At 43.8% G+C, this 13,892-nt stretch overlaps 1 protein-coding gene across 3 annotated transcripts in view; it reads left to right on the top strand.

Annotated features, from left to right (window-relative positions):
• Positions 1 to 13,309, top strand: part of LOC126527445 (protein SHQ1 homolog) — a 142,014-nt gene extending 128,705 nt beyond the window's left edge. For all 3 annotated transcript variants that reach the window (XM_055068425.2, XM_055068426.2, XM_055068427.1), the window contains 2 exons: positions 876 to 915; positions 10,871 to 13,309. In XM_055068425.2, coding sequence (XP_054924400.1) covers positions 876 to 915; positions 10,871 to 11,368 — 538 coding nt within the window. In that variant the 3' untranslated portion in view covers positions 11,369 to 13,309. The remainder of the gene's footprint in view (positions 1 to 875; positions 916 to 10,870) is intronic.
• The last annotated feature ends 583 nt before the right edge of the window (positions 13,310 to 13,892 follow it).

Below are 13,892 nucleotides of genomic sequence, written 5' to 3'. Positions count from 1 at the left end.
GAGGCAGGGGGGCAGGTGAGGGAGGAGGAGGGAGGTTCTTCTCCGGCGGCCGCTAGGGTGTCTCGATGTCCTCCTCGATGTCCTTCCCACCCGCCGCTTCGTACTGAGTGGAGACAACCGCAGACTCTACTGCGGTGTTGGCCACGTAAATCGCAGACGCCGTAGTAGACGCCTTTGTCAGACTCCGTAGGGACGCGGTTCCAGCGCTCGTGTGCCTTGAAAGTGATCTGCGATGTGGCCAAAGTGCGCACCTGCGTGGGCCTCATCTTCAAAGCAATCTGCAATGCTTGCAGAGTGCGCCTATTGCCGGTAGCTTTGTATGCACTGTGCTTTCGACATTTCGTTCTCATTGAAGTGACAGATGCACGGAGGTCAATTGGCTCACGGATTCTGCTGTTATTCGTAACTCCGGTGTTCTCACAGACAGTTTACGCTGTAATCGAGTAAAATGTGTTCATGTTTACCTGTGCGCATGTGACACCGTGCTGGTTAATTTAGTTAAAACACGTTGATGCGCTAGTTGGTTTGAAACCATGATAGAATGTGTAAGCATGACTGAACAAGGATGTAGAAAGAAGCGAACACACAAAGACAGTGCTGTCTCTATGTGTCTGTTTCTTCCTACGTCCTCGTTGAGTGACGCTTACACATTCTATAATAGTTAAGTTAGTTAGTAAGCGAATGTTTACAAGTTCATATGGCCAGTAAAACTACTATCCTTACTTCGTACAGCTATCTACTAATTTGCTATCGCAATCGGTGCTTCGCCTTTTGAGCGGAACTACGAATTTTTTTTGTTTAGAAATGTGGCAGGGCTTCTTTAATGTTCTTGTCCTGACTTAGGTGTTCCTGGTTTTTCTTGCTTGCTTTTTCAGTCCAAAGCGCCTGCAGTCTTTAGCAAATGCTCTGAAACAGGTAAGTTACCTATCTTTCGACAGTGAAAGTAGCCAACACTGTTTGCAAGAATTTTTCACTCATAGAAAAAAAGTTTTAAACGTACCTAAAGGTATGTTTATGTAAGGTCCTGACAGCTAAAAATTATTTTGCACCTAAAGGTATGTTTATTTGAGGTCCTGACAGCCAAAAGTAGTTTTGCACTATTTGTGTGAGCTTGTTATGAAAAACTGCTCTAGTGTCTAACACAGTGTAGATTAAACTGTTTGCACATGATTGTACTACAGTTAAACCTTGATATAACAAAGTTGGTAAAATTGTCAATTTGCTTCGTTATATCGAAATTTCGTATTGAACTTAGACCTTGTATGCAAATAAGTACAGTCGTTGAATTATCTGGTAATTGAAGAATACTAATTTTAATGAGAAAACAATTCATTTTGACAAATTTGGGAGTCGGCGACGAATGATACAGTTTCATGCCACATACATTGACATCTTCACATCAGCGGTACGAATTATGTGACGCCAGTCAAGATTTCACGTGCACTCCACCCCCGCTGCTGATAACGTCACCCGCACTGTCAGGAAAAGTGCCAGCAGCGAGGAGCGAATGCTCCGTCTGCCTCTCGCTCCAACAGGTCACCAAAACTCGAGATTATGCAACCTCCAATACTAAATGCGCGGAAAGACAGCTTACATCATGCTACGCCTTCTTGGCAAGCCCACTCTTTGCAGACGCGGCAGATTACCTCTAAAGCAGCATGTGCGGCTGCGCTCGGCTGCGCTTGCAGCCGTGCGCAGCCACAACTGAGATGCGCGCCAGCCCCTGCTTCTGCGCGAGCTTGATCAGGTTACCACAAGCTCATTCTCCTCCCTCTCTTTCCCTTTGCTTGTGCGGGAAAGCATCACTTGTGAAGCCACCATCTTTCTTGTCACATTCTCACACACTTTCACTCGCACCTAAAGCACACAGTGCATGGGGTGCGATAGGATCTTGTCACACTTGGACTTTATACGGAACAAGATGCGGCTCCACTTCAGCTGTCGCTTTGGGAGGTGCACTTGCAGGAGCTTGTAATTCAATCATTTCACCATTTGAGTGTACAGAAGTTTCCGTTTTTTGTGGTGGCAGGGAAATTTCATTATATTGAAATCACATACAAACACACTTTCTTATACTGAGGTTCTAAATACATTGTGTTCTATGGACAAGAGGTAATGAAAAGTTAAATACTTTGCTATATCGAGAATATCGTTATATTGCAGTTCATTATATAGAGGTTTTACTGTATTCACAGGGAAGCGTCATGTGATGAAGATCATAAAGTATTGTTGAATTCCTTGTTAGCAGTTGAGCAGTGGTGCTGAGAATGGCACGTGGAGACTAACGTTGACAAAAGCATGCTTTTAAGGATTACACACAAAAAGCAACCTTGACTTTTACGTATAACTTTAATATTTATCAAATCACTCAGACAAGCAAGTGCAAATATTTAGTGTTACTCTCAATATATAGTAGCCTATCCTGGCCTACACATGTTAAAGAAGTTTGTTCTACAGTTGTGAAGCTGTGTTTTTTTAGTAGGAAACTAAGCAAGGCATCAAGTAAGCCTAGGTTTAAGTATTCCAAAGAACTGGAAAATGCCAACATTATACTAAACTACAACAAGGGAGACGTTAAAGAATTGAAAAATTATAGGCCCATTAGCTTACTTTCAGGATTGTATAAAATATTCACCAAGATCATTTTCAATAGAATAAGGTCAACACTTGACTTTAGTCAACCAAGAGAACAGGCTAACTTCAGGAAGGGATACTCTGTGATGGATCACATCCATGTCATCAATCAGGTAATTAAGAAATCTGCAATGTACAATCAACCAGGGGCGTAGCCAGGGGGGGGGGGGGGGCTTATGGGGCTTCAGCCCCCCCCCCCCCGAAATATTTTCGTGCTGTCCATGCACCGCCGACCAAAGCAACCCCGGCGCTGGAAATCATTCTGGATTTTGTCTAGAACGTCTTTCTCGCGCTCGAAAAGCCATTTCACCGCAAAAATTGCGAGCTCGGGCTGGATTTCGCGGCCATGCCCATGCACCGGGAGTCACATAACGCAAGCAGCCCCATCCGAGCACAAAGTTTCAAGGAAGTTTTGATGGCGAACGGGCTCTCCGCGGCATCTCGAGGAGGCCGCGGTATCTACACTCTATCATGGAATCTACGGAGCACGTGGATATCAATTTCGAAACTTTATGGGTGTAAAGTTCTCATAAACTTTTGATGTGAAAGGTGCATTGATATTTCCAAACGTGTTCTTTAGATTTTCAATTGCGGAACTTTGTAAGTTTGATGTTCCCATAAATATTTGACGCCAAAGGTTCATTAACTCTTCCAAAGTCGTACATCGGGCCATACAAGGAGACAAGCCAAATCATCACACTATCAGACAAGTTGACAAAGCCCGCAGCGACGCCAGATGAGACGAAGCGTTGTGGTGGTTCATTCGTTCCGTCATATGTCACATAAAAAAATCAATTTTTTTTTCACCTGCGCCAAAGCATCCAGTGAAGACACTAAAGCCAGCCAAGGTAACTACGTTCTTATTTATTTTTTTCTACTTTGACTTTCAATCGGGAGGACACATTGAGCCTCTTCAATTTTTTTTTTTTATCGCTCTCCTACCCGCGGGCTGCCAGAGCCAGTCAGAGCGAATGCGTTTTTCTCGTGATGCGCCGACCACCGCGCGGCGCACTTCGGTGCGCGTTCGGTTTTCTCTGGCCGAGTACATTCTCTCATGGCAGAGTTTTGGACGCTTTCTAGCTAGCAGACGAGAAAAAGAAACAATGGTCGCTCGCCGCCATCACTGTGGGGACTCGACGGATTGCACCGCGTTCGCTTGAGCGCAGCCTCTCCAGAAAGTCTTGTCTCGCCAGAGTAGGATACCGAACAGTATGCGCATGGTTCTTGGTGGACCAAGCGTCTCGTGTTTTCTTTGATATTCCTTTAATAGCCACATTAGTGGCCCAAAGTAGGCATTCGATTGTGACCAACATACTTTCCTTTGCATTTTATTTTATTTATTTTTTTCATTACGGTGCCCCTCCCCACGAAAGGAAAAAAAGAAGACGTTGTGGCGCAGCGAATTGTCGCATGGTGAAAGTTCTATTTTGTTACTTCTTTTGCGGAAAGTAATGGGCCATGGGACGCTTCAGCTGACGGATACTCTTATTATATTATTGCGATAGCAATTATATGGACACTCTAGGCGCATTTTTGCCGTCGCCGTGGCCCTCATGTTCCGCATAAAGTCCAAGGGCGATAACGTCGCGACCGCGTGCCGCATGCCGTATGTGCTAGTGAAAGCGTAAGGAGGCATGGGTGAGCCGACGATGGTGGCTCAGTCTTGCGTGCGCAAGGGAGAAAAGTGGGGAGGAAGCGCGCCGCCTTCCGTCGCGCGCGATACTTCGGGGGAATGGATGGAATGGGGGAGGGATCTAGGATTCTGTGAATCTGTGGTTGCGCAACATGTTTATTTGCCTTGTTTGACCCATTATATACTGTGACTTTTTCTTAGATACGTAGATTTATTGGAGACTTATAGGTATGTTTAGATATCTTGTTGCGAGGTTTTGTGCATACGTGCAGTGAACTTTGTTCCAGTGGCACTTTTTTACCCTTTATCAAGCTGTATCTTCGCATTTGTATATTGCATTGGTATCTTCGCATTTCTAATGTACCAGGGTGAGTTAAATAAAAGTGAGCCTATCCACCCTGCGCAATTATGGTTCTGTTCATTGTCTGCAAGGCCTACACGTAGCAGACAGGCATCTCTCATTTACTAAAGTGACACGCAGGTGTGAGGATAAATGTTCTTTAATGCTCTCATACACTGGGTTGAACATGGTTGTGTGACGTAATGTATGCTCCAGCAGTTAAGCAGCGTGGTGCCGTGAGGTTTTTGACAGCTGAAAGTGTTTCCCAAAAATAAATTAGTCACCGTATGGCTGCCGTTTACATTGAACATTGCATTTCATTGGCCACTGTGAAGCGTCAGAACAAACGTTTCAAAGAAGGTCGTGAAAGTTGCAAAGACGATCCCAGACCGGACCAAAGCCGTCGTGCAATCACCCCTAACAAAAGTGCAAAGGTTGATGAGCTGATGACACAAGAACGGAGGATAGGCATCGATGAACTGGCAGAGCGTGGGAACATCAGTCACGGTTCGGTTCACCATCACCATTCATGCCATAATTCATGAACATCTCTGTTATCGGCTCTTGTGTGCGCAATGGATGCTCAAGATTTTGAACCACCGCCAGAATGTGGAGAAGTTCGGCGCTGCCTTTACTCATCTTATCCGGTATCACAATAAGGGTGACGATTTCTTGTCAGCAATTGTGATCGGAGACGAACCATCATGCCACTACTACGAGCCTGAAACACGACGGCAAAGCTTACAATGGAAACATTCGAATTTACCAGCCCCAAAGAAAGCAAAGGCCGCCATTTCCACCGGAAAGGTGTTGTTGACTTATTTTTTGATCGTCGGGGTCCATTACTGATAGAATTTGCTAAATCTTGAGAGACTATCAATTGCTTCGGATATTGTGAAACGCCGGATCGGCCGCGTGTCACAATCAAGAACAAACTACGTGAAAAATTGACGAATGGGGTCATCTTGTTCCACGACAATGTCCGTCCCCACATCGCTGATGTGGTTAATACAAAACTGGCAAAGTTCAAGCGGGAAACGCTGCAACATCCGCCATACAGCTCAGACCTGTCACCTTGCGACTTCCACACTTTGGGGCAACCGAAAAAACAGCTCAAGGGAACCAGATTCGTCTCGGACGATGACGTGAAAGTCAGTTGCAGACGTTTTGAAGCAACAACCCCAGGAGCTTTATGAGACGGGAATCACGCGACTCGTTAGTCAATGGGACAAACGTCTAAATGCTCATGGAGGCTACTTTTAAATAAAGTACTCCGTTTGTCATATATTCGCATTGGCTCACTTTCATTTGACTCGCCCTCGTATATTCTGCAGAACTCCTGCTTTTTATACGTGCTCTCTGCTGCGACTATAATTTCGGTGCAATTACTCACGATGCACGACCTGTGACAACTGCTCCTGCGTAAAGCCCAGACCACACGTACGCTTGCGGACGCGCGCAAGCTCGCGTTCACGTGCCCACGCATGCGCAGACGGTGCGGCATGGCTCGTACGCGTCGAAACGCGGCGTGATCTCGGGGAACAGCTCCTCTCTGTTATCGCGCGCTTCGGTTGACTCGCGTCGGCGCGCCTAGCTACGCAGCTACGACGCGAAACGTTCAACTCTTGGTGAAGCAGGTTTATATCATGCAAGAAAGTGGTTCTTCTTTTTTTTTTACGCTGCTCTAACAGCTATAAAAATATTACAATTACGTTTATGTAAATTGAAGCATTTTGAAACACTGTAGATAACAAAGTACGAAGCAGTGCCTACCAAGGCGTCTGTGACTGAGCCCAGTGAGCGCGCGCTGTCGCGCGTCTTTGTGGATGCAAACCGCCATTACTCGCGAGGCGCGGCAGGCGCTAGGCGCGCGGACGCGAGCTTACGCGCGTCCGCAAGCGTACCTGTGGTCTCAGCTTTATACATTCGAACAAATGAGAGCGTCATTGAGATTTTTCACTGGCCGTTGCATATGTACAAAAATGTAAACAAGGATGTTGAATGACAAAGTTTCATTAACATTTTTGTCCTCAACTTGTTCATTCTATGGCCTTTACATTTTTCATATCAGCAGCATGCACTGCTTTGCTGGTTTCGAACTGATGTAGTTCTAAAGTTCGTGCAATATTTTCTTTAGTTACTAAATAGACAAAAAACATGGAAGCATTGACATCAGTTATGTTGGGCACAATTTTTGGCACATACGAGTATAATATTTTACAAAAAAATACATATTTTACTTGTATTGACAGTGCGTAGCGTTCAAGAATTCGTTTGCAGCATCTTTGGCAATGGTAATGCAGTTATTATTCATGTATTTGATCCCTAGGCAAATTGTTTAAGAGGAAGCTTTAGCTCGGGCTCAACTCTGACGTGGCCTATTCAGATACATGTAAAACGCAGAAACGCTTTTCTAAGGTAACTGCTGAATCACTTTTAATTAAATTTGTTGCATTTGAGAGAGTAAGCTAAGTTCTAGTGTCTGTTGGAAGCGGAATTTCGATTTAGGGCCCGAACTTTGTTTAAAACATTTTGAAAAATTCGAAACTTAGAAAAGTTAGAAGCACGAAGTTTACAAATAATAGCTCTGCATCAAGAATAGATATCGCGGTTCTGTAAACGGCATCCATTACACCATTCAAAGCGGACAAATTCAATATGTCTATTTGTATCTTATGTGAATTGGTTATGTTATGTACAAAGGTTCTGCAAAAGCCACATTTCCATAATACTTAATTTTTTGAGACTCATGTTTAACATCAATTTTGTCCGCTGTACATGTACTATTATGTGCAATTCACAGAATTGTGATATCAATTTTCATTGCTGATTTACAGAGTTGTAAACTTCATTTTTTCGTTCTCAGAAAATTTTCGATTTTTTTCACTTTTCAATAAAATATTGACGACCTAAATCGAAAATTCGAAACAGACAATCACTAGAACTCAAGTTTTTTCTTTTTCTAGATGCAACAAACCTCATCAAATTTGGTGAAGTGGTTGCCGAGAAAAACGAATTCTCCTTCTACATGTATTTGGATAGGAGCATCCGACCTAATGTTTCCTCTTAGGAGGAGGACGAGCTGCATTGTGAGCCCCCCCCCCTAACGAAATTTCTGGCTACGCCACTGCAATCAACCTATTTATATCGCTTTCATAGATTATGAAAAGGCATTTGATTCGGTAGAGATATCAGCAGTCATAGAGGCATTATGTAATCAAGGAGTGCAGGAAGCATACGTGAATATCTTGGAAAATATCTACAAAGATTCCACAGCTACCCTGGTTCTCGACAAGAAAAGTAGAAAGATACCTATAAAGAAAGGGGTCAAACAAGGAAAGACAATCTCTCCAATGCTATTCACTGCATGCTCGGAAGAAATGTTCAAGCTAATAAACTGGGAAGGCTTAGGAGTGAGGAGCAACGGTGAATATCTCAGCAACCTTCAGTTTGCAGATGACATTGTCCTGTTCAGCAACACTGGGCACGAATTACAACAAATGAATAAGGTCCTTAAAAAGAAAGTGTAAGAGTGGGGTTGAAGATTAATATACCAAAGACAAAGATAATGATCAATAGTGTGGCAAGGGAACAAGAGTTCAGGATTGCCAGTCAACCTCTAGAGTCCATGAAGGAGTATGTTTACCTAGGTAAATTACTCACAGGGGAGCCTGATCATGAGAAGGAAATTTACAGAATAATAAAAATGGGTTGAAGTGCGTATGGCAGACAGTCAGATCCTAACTGGAAGCTTATCTTTGAAAAGAAAGGTGTACAATCAGTGCATCCTACCGGTGCTAACACATGAGGCAGAAACTGGGAGGTTCACAAAGAAGCCTGAGAACAAGTTAAGGACCGTGCAAACAGCGATGGATTGAAAAGTATTAGGCATAGTGTTAAGATACAGGAAGAGAGAAGTGTGGATCAGAGAGCAAACGGAGATAGCTGATATCCTAATTGACATTAAGAGAAAAGGAAATGGAGTTGGGCGGGCCATGTAATGCATAGGATAGATAACCGATAGACAGAATGGGTGCCAAGAGAAGGGAAGCACAGTCGAGGATGGCATAAGATTAGGTGGGCTGATGAAATTGGGAGATTTGTAGGCACAAGTTGGAATCGTTTGGTGCAGGATAGAGGTAATTCGAGATCGCAAGAAGAGGCCTTCGTCCTGCAGTGGACATAAAATAGGCTGCTTATTATTATTATTATTATTATTATTATTATTATTATTATTATTATTATTATTATTATTATTGTTGTTGTTGTTGTTGTTGTTGTTGTTGTTATTGGGATTTCACTGGGCCCTGCAGCCGTGTTATTTGGGAGATCTTTTCTCTGTTTTTTTTTCCAGTAAAGGATTTCTACACTAAATTTTGGTCTCTCAGGCCTCTCTTGTTGCTGGATCTGTTTGAGTCTTAACTACGCTTTCTTTCATGACGAAGTTATCACTAATATGTAACATCTCTGATGTACCGCAGCCCATCGTCTCCTTCAATGTTACCATCTTAATCTCTTACAGCTGCATACAGCTTCATCTCTTACTTATATTTTCTCATTCTTGTGATTTTTTACTAGAGTTATCTAGCACTCACGGAGATAGTCATGGATGGCAGCAAGCCAGTGTAACCTTCCAGGCCTGCATGAAAAAAATTTTGGCAAAAGCAAATTTGTTGAAAAACAGCTTCTTTCCACTTAGTATTTCCAATTGGAATGCACTTCCTCAAACTATTTTTCATGCCACTCACTTTAACAAAGAACTTGAAAAATAATTATTGCAATAGTCTGCAATTGTATTGTTTAGCATATGTCACCTATTGTCATTCTCTCTCTCCCTCTTTTTTCTTCTTCTAGACCGATCATAATGTTGTGGAACTTTCTTTGTACAATGTATACAGCATATTGTATGTTTTCCTTGTAATTTTAATTTTAATCTTTTCTTTTACACCTTGCATTATTCTTATATTGACCTCATTCTGTTCAGTCTAATATCTTATTTTGGCATTGTTATTGTGCGGTTTTGGTTAAGGAACATACTCCTACTACATTGTGCACTTTATGGTACAGGTACCCCAGTTTTTTCTTTATTCATTCACTCCTGCTTGGGCCTGCTGTATTATGTATTTATGTCTAGCAGGGGTGTCTGCGTCAGCAGGCATTTTGTGTGTTGCGACACCACAAACCCGAGCACACGAGGGTTGGACCCTCCCGCGTGTAGCCCTGTCTGGGGAAAGGGGGATCCTGGGGATTGAGCAGATGCTGGGCGTTTGGACCTTTAAGGCCCCTCGGAGGAGGAAAGACACCTCGTCGGCGTCTGCCTCACATAGACGGCACCTCCAGACTGACCCACCTGGAGGAAATTGGCATTCGCCTTTTCCTCTCCCCTTCTTCAATCTTTTTGCTTTCTCTCTCACTGTTCCTTCTTTCCTTTCTTCTTATCACATCCTCTCACTTTAATAATTAAGACCTATGGTTGTGGGTTCGATTGCCTTAACACCGAAGGTCGTGTATTTGATGCCTACCAAAGGTTATGGATTCAAGTGCCTTAATTGCCGCTATCCTAATAAAATGTGCCTTTATTAACACCAAAGTTTGAGGGTTCGACTCCCACCAAAGTTCATAGGTTTGAGTACCTTAACTAACTCTATCTTAATTAACTGTGCCTTAATTAACTTTGCCTAAATTAACACCAAGTATTGTGGGTTCGACTCCCATCAATTTTGGTGCCATAGCGCCGAACAGTCAATTTTTCGACCCATGAGCTATTTAAGGCTTTTGTCCTAATAAAAAACTGGAATGGGCATGCAGTAGTGTGACAGAATTCCTTTATATGCAAGTCCTTCAGACTTGGAAGGTTACCTGTCTTGCATCTTATAGCAAGTACATGGCCGCATAGTGCAAACGTAGGTCAGCCACTGTTGTAGCAGCAGCGGGGCATGGCTTGGCAGCTCTGCTCCTTGTGCACTCATTACTATCTGGCACATCAACTTGTTGAATTATTACAAATGCCGTCAGTAGCAGTACTATTCTTAAGGTATAAAGATAGGTATGGAGTATACTCGGAAAGTGCCACAAGTTTCCCATTATGCTTACAACTTCCATGGCCCGTTGAGGGTTGTCGGGTGTATGTATGTCACCATTTTCACCACAATTTGAATGATGGTTTATAAATGTTGAAGCATAGGGAACAAGCCAGTGTACAACGGATTCTTCTGCCTTCTCTAGATGCTGTGTAACAGGGACTATATAAACATTTCGTGCAGGTTAAGGTTCGGAAAGCTGACCTAGGCCTGGACATTCCTGAGCTTGAGCGTGGAGCGAAGCTCGCCATTGCAGAAGCAGCTGTCGAGGAGGCCACAGCTTCCAACAGCATCAGAGCAGCCATGCAGGCACTGTGCATCTCCAATCCTCTGGCTTCAACATGTGAAGGCACTGCTTCAAGTGCCAATAACATCATTGCTGAACCGGAGAGTCGGCATAAAGATGATGATAATGATAGCACAAGCAGTGACAACAGCTCATGGAGTGACAGTGAAAGTGACTCATCGGACTCAACAAGTGATTCGAGCTCAGATTCGGAACTGGATTCGGATGATGACAAAATTGCTGCAGCTGGCATGAGTCATCGTGGTGACAGTGTGTCTGTGACCTCCAACAGTGATTCTGACAGTGATGACTCTGATGGGAGCAGCTCAGGAGCAGAAGGTGTTGACCAGTGCCTGCTGTTTGTCAAAGATGCTGAACCTGAGAAACGCCGCTAATGATTTCCACCTGAGAAACACTGAGTGCCTAATTCAGATGTCTGCCTGTGAATTTGCGAAGCCTCTCGCTGATTGCCCTGTGGCTCTTTCTCTCCTCAGGACAGTGCTTTGCATGTTGAGGGGGGCGGTGGGGTGTGGTGCTGAGGAGCTTGGGTACAGCCACATTAAGGACTACTTACTGCACTCTGTCGGCCTGCATAAGCATGTAGTGATATCCTCAGCCACCTGACACTTGGAAGCACACTAGTTGTTAAACTGCAGGCTGTGGTGTCTTGTAGAGAATCTACTGTGTGAGAAAATATTGTGTTGGCCCTGCGCCCACTTGGAGTACCAGAAGGCTCAGTGGCATGCATCAGTGCAGTGGGTTGCCCTAGAATGTTGCTCTTCACAGAGCATTTAGACTGACGGCCGCCCTTTTTTCTGCTTAAGCTGCTGAATAGCCACTGTGCAGCCAGATGATGGCAGGAAATGAGTACCCGCACTGTGAAGATGGTCGAGAGAAGTAGAAGCACAACTTATTGGGCAATAGGGTGTGCACTGTGCTTGCATACACAGAAGCATGGAAGTAGTTTGTTTTCTGTAAACTTAAAAGGAAACAGCGCATAACAGTTCAGACTAAGCACTGATCATGAACAGAATATGTGAGGGCATTGAATATGCCATGGTTAGGTAAGACTGCAACACAGGGAGGAGCTGGATGGAGTGGTGACAGAATTCATTGTGCCCTAGCCAGCCAGTATTCACTTATGATCCTGTTTTGCTGACCCAAGCAATTTCTACTCTCAAACATAGCTTGGATGAAGTAGACTGCATGTTAACACACTTGCCAGTAATTGAAAAACCCTAATCTTTACATTAGCGAATATCTAAGCATTGTTAAGGAGCTGTGCAAGCCCAGTCTTGTGTTTCTTTGCACTGGAGCATTACTTTACATCAGTCCTGCTGAATGTAGCTTGGCACACAATGAGGTTCAAGCTAGCAGCAGCATTTGCGAGATGCAAAGGTTCGCGTGAGAATGCTTAATAAAAAATATAATAATAATTTTAAAAAAGTGCACTTGTACTGTGCATGTCATGCCTGAGAATAAGGAGCAGGGTGTGTGCCAAGGACTATGTGGTTACATATTTCAGCTGAGGTGAGCTGTTTGTGCAACATAGATCACCCTGTGCCCTCACTCCCGTGCCTATGTTTGAGCAAAAGCATCTGTCATGTTGTCTTTTTGAAACCTTTGTGCCATTGCAGGGCTTTCCTCATTCAAGGCACCTGCTCGTCTGCCCTGAATTTTAATCTGTGACTAGATGTTAAAACAAGCTTTCTGAATGCCTCAAAACAGGCATTCATAACCATAGATGATCTGTGCATGACAGGGTCACTTGTTTTACGGTGTATTTGTCAAATGTGCATTTTGATGTGTGTATTTTAACTGAGAATTCAACATGCATGTCTGCAATGCCCTCATACCTTACTTAATGAAGTTGTATCCACCACAAAAATACCTTCAATATATTTGTTATTACAAGCATACTCAGTGATACCAGCAAAAAAAAAAAGAAAAAAAAAAGTATTACGATCGGGTCGATGCAGAGCGGGAGGAGGAGGAGGAGGAGGAGGAACTTTATTATTGCAGAAACCGTTGCGCGGTTTATTCCTGGGTGGTTCCCTCTGACAGGGCTCCACTGGCGATCGCGGCTCGCCGTGCCTGGTCGAGGGTCGCCACTTGGCTTCCCACGTCCAGTTTGGAGAGTCTCGCCTCCCAAGACCACGTAGTGAGTGTGTGTGTTGTGACTCGTGGCGAAATTGCCTTGCCCAGACGGTCGGTACATTCGTGTGTTATGTGCGTGAGTGTCGCTGTGTGGTTGCTACACCAGGGACATGTCCGGGACATATAACGTAAATGTAAACATGATGCCTATAAAAACTCTGCAAATAGTCTCCTGTGAATTGGTCTCCTGGCATCTTCTCAAGATATGTGGCACACGAACAATGCTAAATTACAAATTCACTTTGTACCATCATTAATATGCAACTGTGGGATGGTTGTGATCACATGGGATTAGAACATTGGCTTTCTGGCTCTTGGCCAGCCATGCAATTGGCTAGAACATGTGTGCACATCTAGAATATGCCACCTCAAGTTGCTCTTACTGAGTGTTTAACATTTTTGCTGCCAGAATACATTTTCTGATTACGAGCAGTAAAACAGCGCTAAACAACAGGATGAAGAGAGAGACACAGACAACAACGCTGACTAACAGCCAAGTGTCTTTATTCTTTCAGTCAGCATATGCCTAATGGCTAGAACGTGTTCATACAGTCCGCCTAGAATGCTTAAACGAACTCTTTGAAAGCAAGACTGTATTTTTGGTGCTTCCCAAAGGAAGGGCAGCATGAATGATTGCTGAAGACCCAAATGCATGGCCCTCTTGTGCTGCAAGCATTTAGCCTCTAGGCAGCTGAAGAGTTGAATGACTCGGCCTTCTCCTTTGTCATAGATGACTCGGCGTAACTCGTAGGGCACTTTTCA

This window comes from Dermacentor andersoni, chromosome 9 (genome assembly GCF_023375885.2).
Source record: "Dermacentor andersoni chromosome 9, qqDerAnde1_hic_scaffold, whole genome shotgun sequence".
Taxonomy (NCBI): Eukaryota; Metazoa; Arthropoda; class Arachnida; order Ixodida; family Ixodidae; genus Dermacentor; species Dermacentor andersoni.
This window is presented reverse-complemented; position numbering and strand designations above follow the sequence as displayed.